At 43.7% G+C, this 13,662-nt stretch overlaps 1 protein-coding gene across 1 annotated transcript in view; it reads right to left on the bottom strand.

Annotated features, from left to right (window-relative positions):
- Nucleotides 1-13,662, bottom strand: part of LOC144593844 (dynein axonemal heavy chain 8-like) — a 624,642-nt gene that overhangs the window by 161,851 nt on the left and 449,129 nt on the right. Inside the window, exons 61-63 of the mRNA XM_078399962.1 lie at nt 7,890-8,012; nt 3,853-3,983; nt 243-396 (exon numbers count right to left, since the gene is read on the bottom strand). Of these exons, the coding sequence (XP_078256088.1) occupies nt 243-396; nt 3,853-3,983; nt 7,890-8,012 (408 nt within the window). The remainder of the gene's footprint in view (nt 1-242; nt 397-3,852; nt 3,984-7,889; nt 8,013-13,662) is intronic.

The raw sequence follows: 13,662 nt of genomic DNA, 5'->3' as shown, positions 1-13,662 counted from the left end.
AGTTTCAAGGAAATAAAGTTTTTTCATTTTCAGGCGTGCAATTGTTAATAACATATTACAAATAATAGAATACGAATCTGCCTACTGGTTAAAAGAATAAAAATAATGATGAAAGCTGCAGGACATAGATTATACTAAATACTTAAGGAGTTGACTGGCAACATATAGCTGAAAGATACAGAAGATAGATATAGAGGAAACATGAAGAAGGGAAGCTGTACATGTTTTAAGAAGCAAGGTACCTCTCCAGAAGAAAGAACATTGTTGAGATACTCAAGAAAAGACTCTTCCTTGATATCATTATCGGTGAATATGAAAGTGATGCCCTTGCCGTCTGCTCCAGCTATTCTGTACAGTATCTTCAAGTCATCCATCAGGTTGGCAGCATTATATGCTCTAAAAAAAATCAGATAAAGGATACACATTATAACAGACTAACAATGAGCATATGCACAAAATATTTAAGGGGATTGATCATAGAAAAATATTACAAGATGCTTTGTAGTCAGAACAGAGGTACCGTATCAATTGCTGCCCAGAGGTAGATTTAAGATACACTAGACCACGTGGGCCCGTTGGGCCCAAACCTCTCCTGCATTGGCGCAGGGCCTTCTCCTCCCCCTCCCCCTCCCTCCCTCCTCCCTCCCCCCTCCCTCCCTCCTCCCTCTCCTCCCCCCTCTCCCCATCCCCCCTCCTCCCCCTCCCTCCCTCCCCCCTCCCTCCCACCCCTCCTCCCTCCTCTCCCCATCCCCCCCTCCTCCCCACCCCTTCCCCCATCCCCCTCAACCCCCTCAACCCCCCCTTATCCAACCTCCTCCCTCCCGTGGAGATAGATTTGAACTTTAAAATGTGAATAACTTTGAAAATATAACACCGATTTCAATGAAACCTCTTCCATTAGCACCAAAGGGACGACGGTGAGTAAGGTGGGCCCAAAATTGTCACGCTATCGTGTACTGTTTTGGCTGTAGTTCAGGGTCAAACAAATGAGAGTTTTAGTATATAGATGATGTCAAGGATGCACGACACACTAATTTGTGCCTTGTAGGTAGTGAACTGACAATGGTAATTCAGTTTGTGAACCACCCAGCATAGAATACCCTCTCTTCTCTACTTGGCCCATAATTAATTTTCCAGTTAAATGTAAAATTTATGATGAAAGCCAGAATATTGTTGGGATTTAAATGACTTGCTTAGCTTCTCCCTTATCAGAAATAGCTATTGCTCAATGAATTTTCAGTTCATGCCTGAATGTTAGAGTCATGGATCACACAGCACAGAAACAGGCCCTTTGGTCCAACTCATTCATGCCAACCAAACTGCCCCATCTAAGCTAATCCTATTTATTCGTGTTTGGCTCATATCCAGCTTAATCTTTCCTCTTGTTGCACCTGTCCAAATGTCTTCAAAATCTTGTGTAGGAAGGAACTGCAGATGCAGGTTTGCACCGAAGATAGATCTTTTGTGAAAGATCTTTTAAATCTTGTTGACTGCCCAACCTCTCTCCATAGCCCAAGCCCTCAAGTCCAGGCAACATCCTCGTAAATCTTCTCTGCAGGCTTTCCAGTTTAGTGGCATATTTCCTAAGGGAAGGTGACTAAAACTGAACATGCTACTCCATGTGGCCTCACCAACATCTTGTTCAACTGTAACAATGTCCCAAATTCTATACTCAATTTCCTGACTGATGAACAAAACAGATAACAAAGGAGGACCTGGGGTGGAGGGCTGCCAAAAAAAACAAAGAGGGACCCTTGGGACCACATTGAACACTTGGTAAATTTGTTGGCACCTTATACGGGGTGACTATTTGCACACTTTGTGTATGGGTATGAAAACAAAGAATTTCACTGGGACATGTCACATGTGATAATAAAGTATCATTCATTCATTATTCTATTTACAGTGGTAAGAAAGTGCAGGACCATATGGGGGCACTGTCCCTAACTGTCAGAGCACACACACAATGACACTGGCAATCTCAGACTTGTTTCAGTAGACTATTCCTGGTCTTCAAAGGAGGAGGCCTGGCAATCTCAGGCTTCTTCCTGTAGTTCACCCTTGCTTCAAGAGGATGTGCTGACAGTACAAGTTTCTTCCAGGCAGCTCACCTTTGGGGTTTGAAGAGGCAACACTGGTAGTCTGGTGGTCAGTCATTCCCTCTGTGTGTGTGTGTGTGTGGGGGCACAGTCCCTTGTGGTCTCTGGGCAGGAAGAGGTTCTGACATCTCGGGGTTGCCCCAGCCACTTAATCTTAGGTAGAGGGACTTGTTGCGTGGGGCTTCTTTCCCAGCAGTCAAGGTGGCACTGGTGGCCTCAGGATGATTCCAGTGGCTCAGTCCTCCTCAAACCTTCACCCAGGGGATCACAACTAAGATGAAGACATGTCTGTCCCTCTGGCTCACATGTCTGGGTTTTAAAGGGAGTAGGCTGACAAGGTTCAATAGCAGCTAATTGGACCCAGTTGTTACCAATGATGCTGCGGATTGGCCTATCCAGGCCTGTCAGACAGTTAAAGGAATCAGAGCAACATCCAGGGGAGAGGGTGCTATCACAAGGGATACACCTGCCTCGTCATTCACTCTAACTGGAATAAGCATTCCATGAATTCTCTTCATTTTTAAAAGTCTCCCACTTTCTGGACATCCTTTTGCCTGCAAATAACTTTGGCAAGTTCCTGCTTAATAACATCAAAGTTGGTATTGCCCCAGTTTTAGAACATTAATTTGTGGACCAGCTCTGTTGTTTTCCATAGCTTTTAAAATACTAATAGAACTGTGGTAGCCGGTCCCAAAATGCTTGCCCACCGACACCTCAGTCAGTTGCCCTGCCCTATTTCCTAAGAGTTGGTCAAGCTTTGTCCTTTTCCTTGCAGTGCCCTTTATACACCGATCAGCCAAAACATTATGACCTGATGAGCCAAAACATTATGACCACCTGCCTAATGTGCTGCTGGTCCTCTGTGTGCAGCCCCATATGCAGCAGGTTGTGATGCGCTGTGCATTGTGACTTGTTCCTCCCGTGACCACCATTAAAACATTCTGTGACTTGTGCCACAGTAGACCTTCTGTCGGTTTGGACCAGACGGAATAGCCTTCGTTGCCCTCGCCCATTGATGAGCCTTGGGCGCCCAACACCCTGTCGCTGGTTTGTCCCTCCTCGGACCACTGTTGGTAGGTACTCATCACTACTGACCGGGAGCACCCCACAAGCCTTGCCATTTCAGAGATGCTCTGACCCAGTGGTCTGGCCATAACAATTTGGCCCTTGTCAAAGTCGCTCAGGTCTTTACTCCTGCACATTTCTCCTGCATCCAACACATCAACTTCAAGAACTGACTATTCACTTCACCTGTCAGTGGTCATAATGCTTTGGCTGATCGGTGTATATGGTGTTAAAAAACTTTCCTCAACACTTGGCAAATTCCATCCTGTCTAAGCCCTCAGTCAGTCCTAATTGGCAGTCCCAACCTATATTGAGAAAATTTTAATTCCTTATCATGACAATACTTTACATTGTCACAAATGAAAATGAATTGGGATTGCCAAAATACAACTTGGTAAGTACTCTAGTCTGTATTTTGTTTTCTACTCTGCGTCTTCCCATGATCAATAGATTGGTGTCTTCAGTGTGGAAAAGGAAGGATCATTGTGCTATTTCCCCATTATTGGCAGTTTGCTCCCTGATGACATCCATTACAAGATAGGATGGGCAGACTGGAGCAGGGGTGGGGTGGTGGAGGGTGTATTCATAAGTTTTGTGACATTGCCTACCATGTGGTCTACCAAGAATATTCATGCTATCCAATGTATGATATCCTCCAAAATAAAATGAGTGTAAATTATTTACTAACCTTGTTAAAGTGATCTGAGAAATTTTATAACCAGCAATGAAAGATGCCAATTTTGTAAGGCATTGTTTTCCAGATCCACCAACTCCAACCAGCAATGCATTTCCACAATCTGTTCGGATTATACGAGACACCTGCAAAATAATGTTTTCTTGCTGTCAGTGGTACGATTATTCTATGTCAATGAACCATATGATTCTATGAAAGTTAAATTATGCTCATCAAATTTGCTAGAGCTCTTTGAGAATGTAACAAACAGAGTTAATAGCTGATGTTGTGTATTTTACTTTTCAGATGGTATTCTTTGCCAATGAATAAATTAAATAAGTAGCACAACGTTTAATTTCCTTTCAGTGTTAATACAAATACATAATTCTAATTGAAGTATATTCAATTAAAGCAAATCCACTTATGATCATAATTGGTGACACAGTGGTGCGGTAGTACAGCTGCTCACTTTGTGCCAGAAACCTGCTCTCTGTACAGTTAATGTTTTCCCTCGTGGCTTCGTGAGTTTTCTCCGGGTGCTCTGGTTTCCTCTCACTTTCCAAAGACGTGCAGGTTTGTAGGTTAATTGGCTTCTGTAAATTGTCCTAAGTGAGTAGGGTAGAACTAGTGTAAGCGTGATTGTTGGTCGGCGTGGACTCGGTGGGCTGAAGGGACTATTTCCATGCTGTGCCTCTAAACTAAACTAAACTAAATTGATCATACTGATCAAGCAAATAATGAAACCAAAGACAAAAGTAAACTGACCAAGGGCAAACCCATTAGATAGGCTTGCAAAACCACACACAAATAAACTGAGTAAAATATGTAAAAATTGTTATTATCCGCTAACTTGGATATATTATACTTGATCTGCCAATCTAAATCATTGTTAGAGATTATGAAGAGCCGATGCCCACTATTGATCAATGTGGGGCAACCCACTGGACCAAATGAAAATGGCCCATTTATTCTTACTCTCAGTCACTAAGCCACAATTATGACAGAATTCTTGCTCTGCAATGAATGAAAATGCAGCCTTTGGTTACCTCAAATGATACAAATGACAATGACGAGTTAAGAATATAAGAAAATAAGAGCAGGAATAGGCTACTTGAAACTTCAAGCCTGCCCCACCATTCAATATGATTATTGTGATCTGTCCCAGTTCTCTATGCCAGTTCCTAATCTTTCAAGTTTACTCTCTTACACCCAATGATCTAGCCTCTAAAAATCTATTAGATAGAGAATGTGAACGATTCATCATTCTTTGTAAGAAGTAGTTCCTTCACATGTAAGTAATGAATCTTTTTCAGATAGCCTCAAATGCCAGTATATTCTTAAATGATGATCAAAATTGTGTACTCTGTTTAGTTGTAACGTTACTTCCATAAACCTCAGCCCTCATGCAATAAAGATGCAATTTCATAAACACTCCTGCACCTGCCTACCAACTTTTACAATTGGTGTACAAGAATCTTTAGATCCCTCTGTCCTTTGTTCATCTGCAATCTTTTTCCATTTAGTTTATACACTGCCTTTATATTCTTTATGATGTGCATGAATGTATGCCTCTCCACATTAAACTCCATCAGCAAAGTTTTTCCCCACTCCTTCAACTTATCCATACTCTCAGAGCTGCATGACTTGCCACCTGTTTTTGTGTATTTGGCAAACTTAGTTACCTTTGTATTCTCTCTGCTCTGGATATTGTAAATTGTAAGTAATTGCAGGGCAAAAACTGATCCCTGGCACACTCCACTAGTTCTATCCTTCCACTGTCTTCTATGTGGTTATCATGCTAACACACTTCAGCAAAATCTATGTGATCGTATCTGAGGCACCAGTCTTTCATTTTCAACTTGTCAAATATCTTCTGAAAAGTTAAATACACAACATAAGCTATTGACTCTGTCACATCCACAAAGAGCAGTAACAAATTTGTTGAACATGATTTAACTTTCATAGAATCATATGGTACAAGAACTGGCCCATGCAGTTCACCTCCATGCTGACCATGATGCCTATTTACAGGTATACTGATCACATTTGTCTGCATTAAGCCCCACCTCGACTTTCCTATACAATTACTTGTCCAAGCACCTTTTAAATGTTCTAATTGGATCTGTCTTCACCACCTCCTCTGGAAGCCCATTCAAGGCATTCACCATCCTCTGTGTGAAAATTCTATCCCTCAGATCTCTTTAAATGTATCTTTCTCATCTTAAACCTGTACTCTCTAGTTCTAGACTTTCTTGAGAATGTAGGGTGCGAAAATGGGATAACATAGAACTAGTGAATGGGTGACCGATAGTACAGATGGGTCTGTTTCCATGCTGTATCTTTAAAATAAACTAAATAAACTTGGACTCTAAGATCTCAAAATCTTGCCATTAAGTGTATACTCTCCCCTTACATCCAACCTCCCAAAGTGCAACACCTTACACCAACTCGGGTTAAACTCCATCTGCCATTTCTCTGCCCATTTATGCAGCTGATCTATTTCCCGCTGTATCTTCTAACAGCATTCCTCACTGTTGAAACTCTGCCAATTTTGGTGCCAGTGAACTTGCTCACTAAGCCATCTACATTTACATTAAGATCATTTTTATATATATCATAAATAGCAGAGGTCCCAGCACAGATCCCTGCAGAACTACGCTGGTCACAGACCTCCAGCCAGAATATCTACCTTCCACCACAACCCTGTTTTCTATGAACAAGCCAGTTCTGAATCCATACAACCAAGTCATCGTGAATCCCGTACTTCTTAATCTTCTGGATCAGCCTACCATCAGCTTACCTGATCAAAAGCCTTACAAAAATCCACATATATAACATACACCACCCTAACATCATCATTCTCCTTTGTCACCACCTCAAAAAATGTAATTAATTTATTAAGACAGGACTTGCCATTTACAAAGCATTGCTGGTTATACCTAAATAGCCCATTCTCTTCCAAATGGCAGTAAATCCTGTCCCTAAAAGTTCTCTCCAATAGTTATCCTCCCACGTGAGGCTCACTGGCCTTTAGTTCCCTGGATTCTCTTAAACAAAGGAACAACAGTAGCCACTCTCCAGTTCTCCGGGACCTCGTCTGTAGCTTGAGAAGAAACAAAGATCCTCACCATGGCCTCTGCAATCTCCTCTCTTGCCTCCCTCAATAGCCTATGATAGATCCCATCAGGCTCTGGGGACAGCAACCTTGATGCTCTTCAAGAGCCTCAGCACCACCTCCTTCTCTATCTCAAACTGCCCAAGCATATTTGTATTCTCCACACAGATCCCACTGCCTCCAAGTCTTTTTCCTCGTGAATACAAATGCAAAAGCACTCGTTTAGTATCATCTACATCCTCTGACTCCAGGCATAGATTCCCTCATTTATCCTTGAGCGGTCCTATCTTCTCCCTGGTCACCCACTTATTTTTAATGTACGTATGAAAAGCCTTGGGATTTTCCTTAATCCAACTTGTCAATGATATTTCATGGCCCTTTCTAGCTCTTGTTGAATTCTTTCCTTTATATTCATCATGTCACGTCTGATACCACCTTCTTAAATCTGACATACTCTTTCTTTTTCTTATTGACCAAGTTCCCTTACCTTGCCATTCTTATCCCTCCTCCTTACTGGAATATGCTGATCCTGCACTTTGATTAGTTGGCCTTTAAATTACTCCCACATTACTCCCATCTGTGGTCTTACCCAGTCACAAATGCTCCCCATCTATACTCTTTAGTTCCTGCCAAATGACATTGTAATTTTGCTGCAATAAGTACCTTCCCCAAACATCCAGACCTCTCCCTATTAAAACAATCTTTATCTCACCAGAAATCTAATATGGTGACAGTAAATGCATCAAAAATCTGGATGATAATAGTACAGAACGAGTCAGTGCCCAGTGGAAAAGAGGATGTGCATGCAACAAAACATTTGAAATAGATCTAAATAATCTCCAATGCCTATCCACATTTCTGAAATGCAAGTATATCTGGAGCTGCATAAAGTGGTTGGATTCATTAATTTATAGTTAGATAGATTTTAAAATCTTACTTTAACCAGATGTATCATTGCATCTTTAAAGAAGACAAGATCAAGATATCCTGATCGAACACCTTCATTATGTTGTGCCTGATAAAACCGTAATTTTTCAGTCAGGAATTCATAGCTCGGAACCTGGAACATATGATCATTAGAATATCATTGAGAAAACATTAGAATATCATTGAGAAAACATCACAAAGATAATAATAAATACAAGATTGCACATGGCCAATGCAGGTTATCTATCCTATGCAGACTATAATTGCTTTGACACAGCACTAAGTGTTGTAAAATGCAAATTCATTTAAAATGCTTTAATTCTCCTTACCATTCCCACACTGACCTTTCTGTCCTAAGTCTCCGCCATTGTCAGAGCGAGGCTAAATGCAAATTGGAGGAACAGCATCTCATATTTTGCTTGGGCAGCTTACAGCCCAGTGGTATTAATAATGATTTCTCTAACTTCAAGTAACCCCGGCATTCCCTCTCTCTCTATCCGTCCCCCACCCAAGTCGCACCAGCTTTTCATTTTCACCCACCAAACAGCTAACAAAGGCCTGCTTCCTTTATCGTTGTTACTTTTTCATTCATTGTTCTTTATCTCTACATCATAGTTTATCTCTCTATATCTCTCGTTTCACATTCAGTCTGAAGAAGGGTCTCGACCTGAAATGTCACCCATTCCTTCTCTCCAGAGATGTGGCCTGTCCCGCTGAGTTACTCCACCTTTTTGTGTCTATCTTCGATTTGAACCAGCATCTGCAGTTCTTTCCTACACACACTATTCTATTGGCTGCTCTTGCTCTTGCATCTCAGAATGAGTGCAGGTGAGACAGGATATCTTAAAAGGGAATTTTGGTGCCTGTTGTTTATTTATGTTATTAAAATGTGGTTTGAAGGCAAATTTGGGTGAACTAATCGGTCTGTAGAAGGGTCCGGAAACCAAAGCGTCACCTATCATGTTCTTCATAGATGCTGCCTGACCCTCTGAGTTATTGCAGCACTTGGTGAGTTTTGATTTCCTTGTTAAGGCATTTATAACACATTTAAAAAGCTGTAAACAATTTCTACCCCATCACCTGTTGTCCATCATAAAAGCAAATCTATCATACTGCATTGCAATCAAGAATCTGAATTTTCTTTCTTTCATTGACAAAGGCATTGTGAGACACAAAACTTGTCGCTGAATCAAATAGGTGATAGGTGTTGCTCCCAGGGCCTCCTGGTCTTTATGGGTTTGTGGTACATTGAACGGATCATGAAGAAATTTACATCCATGTTTGTCTGGAAAATGGATTGAGAAACTTAGTTAAAAAGCCAGCTGCGCAGGGTTAATGTTCACAGAGCCAACAAGTTTCCATAATGGTGAAAGAAATGGCCAACTAATCAAAGAAACCATGAATATTGAAGAATATTAATCGCTGGATAAAGAAAAAGGAGGAGCATTTTGCAGGTTCAAAGATTCACCAGGATACTGCCTGGGGTGGAGCAGTTCAGTTATGATGAGAGACCGGAGATACCAGGTCTGTTCTCCCTGGTCTTTTTCTGGAATTTTTTGAGGATGTAACAAATAGAATGGATAAGGGAGAGCAAGTGGATGTGGTGTATCTGGACTTTCAAAAAGCCTTTGACAAGGTCCCACACAAGAGATTAGTGTGCAAAATGAGAGCACATGGTATCGGGGGTAGGGTATTGACATGGATAGAGAACTGGTTGGCAGATAGGAAGCAAAGAGTAGGAATTAACGGGTCCTTTTCAGAATGGCAGACAGTGACTGGTGGGGTGCCGCAAGGCTCAGTGCTGGGACTCCAGTTATTTACTATATATATTAACGATTTAGACGAAGGAATTAAATGTAACATCTCCAGGTTTGCGGAAGACACAAAGCTGGGTGGCAGTGTGAGCTGCGAGGAGGATGCTATGAGGCTGCAGGGTGACTTGGACAGGTTGGGTGAGTGGGCAGATGCATGGCAGAAGCAGTATAATGTGGATAAATGTGAGGTCATCCACTTTGGTGGCAAGAACAAGAAGGCAGATTATTATCTGAATGGTGTCAGATTAGGAAAAGGAGAGGTGCAACGAGACCTGGGTGTCCTTGTACAACAACCCTGAAAGTAAGCATGCAGGTAGAGCAGGCAGTGAAGAAAGCAAGTGGCATGTTGGCCTTCATAGCGAGAGGATGAGTTTAGGAGCAAGGAGGTCCTATTGCAGTTGTACAGGGCCCTGGTGAGACCACACCTGCAGTATTGTGTGTAGTTTTGGTCCCCTAATTTGAGGAAGGACATTCTTGCTATTGAGGGAGTTCAGCGTAGGTTCACCAGGTTAATTCCCGGGATGACGGGACTGGCATATGATGAAAGAATGGATCGACTGGGCTTATTATTCACTGGAATTTAGAAGGAAGAGAGGGGATCTTACAGAAACATATAAAAATCTTAAGGGATTGGACAGGCTAGATGCTAGTTCCCGATGTTGGGGGAGTCGAGAACCAGGGGTCGCAGTTTAAGAATAAGGGGTAGGCCATTTAAGACTGAGCTGAGGAATTTTTTTTGCACCCAGAGAGTTGTGAATCTGTGGAATTCTCTGCCACAGAAGGCAGTGGGGGCCAATTCACTGGATGTTTTCAAGTGAGAGTTAGATATCGCTCTTAAGGCTAATGGAATCAAGAGATATGGGGAAAAAGCAGGAACAGGGTACCGATTTTGGATGATCAGCCATGACCATATTGAATGGCAGTGCTGGCTCAAAGGGCCGAATGGCCTACTCCTGCACCTATTTTCTATGTTTCTATATCCGAGGTAGATAAAAATAGAGGATAGATTTAGGGTAAGGAGAATTAGATTTGGAAGAGACATGAGTGGCACCTTGTTCACCCAAAGAGTGGTAAGTACCAGAGAGAATAGTAGGTATCACAAATTGCTGGAGTAACTCAGCAGGTCAGGCAGCATCTTGGAGAGAGGGAATGGTTGACGTTTCGGGTCAAGACCCTTCTTCAGACTGGATTACTGATAGCATTTAAGAAGTTCTAAATGAGCACTTGAATTACGTTGGCGCAGAAGGCTATGCACCAAGTGCTGGGTGGTAGAATTAGTACAGAATGGCACCCACTTGGCAGCATGAGCATGTTAGGCTGAATGGCATTTCCCATGCTCTAAAAACATAACTAAAAATGGGTAAGGCCCTACAAGAATATCAAGAGTGTTGAGATCACTGGAGAGGGCTACTTTAAAAAGTAATTAAGAGTGTAAAGAGTAGATACAAAATATCAAAGGTTGATGAGATTTGGAAAACACCTCAAAGCATTTTATATTAAGGTTAAATGCGTGATCTAGAAAGGAATAGGGCCCATTGGGGATCAAATTGGCAATGTGCCTGGAGCCAGAGGGCCTAGTGAGGTTTTGAATGAATAACTGGTGTGTAGAACCAGAGATCCTAAATGAGATACCTTACTATGGAGTAAGACAGTGTGGTTGGTAAATTTGAGGGGGCAAGAAATAAAAAACATACTATCACAAATGAGAAGGCGTTAGATGTCTTTGCAGGCTTATAGGTGACTAGAACCAGGGTCTAATGAATTGTATCCTTGGTTGCTGAGTGCAACAAGGGGCCCTGGCAGAAATGTTCAAATCTTCTCTGTCTCAGAAGTACCAGATGATTAGAGGACAACAAATGTGGAACTTTTTTTAAGGAAGGGGAGTTGGGATAAGTCAGGTAACTAAAGCTCAACAACGCTATCATTATTGGTGGGGCAATTATTGGCAAATGTTCTGATGGATGGTATTATTTAGAACTGGGAAGAGGCAGGGATTAATCAAGGTAAAATGACTGACTAATTTGACTGAAATTTTCAAAAATTGTTGAAGGGGTTCATGTGGTTGATATAATCTATTTAGACTTTTGTAATGCCTTTGGCAAGATCCCACATGGGAGACTGGCCCAAATAGTAAGAATATATGGAATCCAGGGCAGGTTGACAAATTTGATGCAAAATTGGCATGGTGATTGGAAGAAGAAGATGATGGTTGAAGATGTTTCTTGTGATAGGAATCCTTTGATCAGGCATATCAAGGGAATTGTTGATGGGAAGCTTGCTGTTTGTTGTATATATCTATGATCTGGATGAAAATGCAGGCAATATGATTAGTAATTTTGCACTTCACACAAATTAGTATTATTGTTGATTTGAAGGTGGTGGTCTTTAGTGTTAATAAAGTGGTAAGTGGAATGAATGTCAGGTGGAATTTAATCCTTAGAAATGTAAGATGATGCATTTCTGGGAGGACTAACAAAGCCAGGATTTGCATATTACACAGGATATTATCTCAGATAATCTGCCATCTGATTATTTAGAAACTCTGATTGTTTGGCATCTGGCTCACAAGGTGCCGACAGCCACTGCCCTCCTGAACACAACCAGGGCCCAAGGTTCCTGCGCTCCCTTAAAAACACTGGAGCCCATGTTTCTGTATTATCTTTGAATTGACAAGAGCGGCATTTCCCACATTCTCTTTAAACTCATTGGGAGTCTATTCTAATACTCTCTTTGAAATTCAGGCTGCTGGAGGAACTCAACGAAGTGGGCAGCATCTATGGAGGGAAATGGAAAGATTATGTTTTGAACTGGGTCCCGTCCTGGGTCTGATAGGTAAAGGGGTGACAGTTGATAGAAAGAGGTGAGGGAATGAGTGGGCAAGAGCTGACAAATTACAGGTTGATCCATGTGGAGGGGTTGATTGGCTGATGACTCAGGTTGGTGGACAGAGCGACCCCTCCCCCTCCCCTCTCCCGCTCCACCTCCCCCCCTCCTTCCACCCCCCCTCTGCCTCCCCTCACCCTCCCCCTACTCGATCCCCCTCAACCCCCCTTATCCTCCTCCCCCTCCCTCCATCCCCCTACCTCCCTCCCTCCCCCCTCCCTCCCGAGGAGATGAATTTAAACTTTAAAATGTGAATAACTTAAAAAATATAACACCAATTTCAAGTGAGCCCTGGACCCAAAGCCTCTCCTGTATTGGTGTAGCACCCTCAATCGCCTGCACTCCCCCCATCCTTGCCTGCCCCCCCCCCACTCCCCTCAATCTAGCCTGCACCCCCATTCCCCCTCCCCACCCCTACTCCACCCTCCCCCCACTCCCCTCCCCCTCCCCTTTACCCCCAACTCCCTCCCCTCCCCCCCAACTCTCCCCCGACCCCTACTCTCCCCTCCTCCCCACCCCCAACTCTTCCCTCCTCCCCACCCCCACTCTCCCCACCCCCACTCTCCTCGCCCCCACTGTCCCCGCCCCCACTCTCCCCACCCCCCTCTCCCCCGCCCCCCACTCTTCCCTCCTCCCCACCCCCTCCTCCCCACCCCACTCTCACTCCCCCCCACCCCCACTCTCACCCACTCCCCTTTCCCCCCCACCCCCACTCTCTCCCACCCCACTCTCTCCCACCCCACTCTCTCCCACCCTCACTCTCTCCCACCCCCACTCTTTCCCACCCCCACTCTCTCCCACCCCCATTCTCTCCAACCCCCACCCTCCCCCCACCCCCCACCCCCACGCTCTACTCTCCCCACCCCCCACTCCCCTCCCCCCTCTCCCCTCCTCCCCACCTCCACTGTCCCCTTCCCACCCACCCCCACTCTCTCTTCCCCCCACCCCCACTCTTCCCCCACCCTCTCCCCCACCTCTCACCCCCACTTCCACTCTCCCCCCACCCAGAGGGAGCCACTGACCACGGACCAGCAGAGCTCTCGTCACCCCCGCACGCTCATTGGCCCCCCACTCGGAGCGGGATAG

The sequence above is a fragment of the Rhinoraja longicauda genome, chromosome 5 (genome assembly GCF_053455715.1).
Source record: "Rhinoraja longicauda isolate Sanriku21f chromosome 5, sRhiLon1.1, whole genome shotgun sequence".
In the NCBI taxonomy this organism is placed as follows: domain Eukaryota; kingdom Metazoa; phylum Chordata; class Chondrichthyes; order Rajiformes; family Arhynchobatidae; genus Rhinoraja; species Rhinoraja longicauda.
Note: the sequence above shows the minus strand (reverse complement) of the source record. Positions and strands in the feature narration are given on the sequence as shown.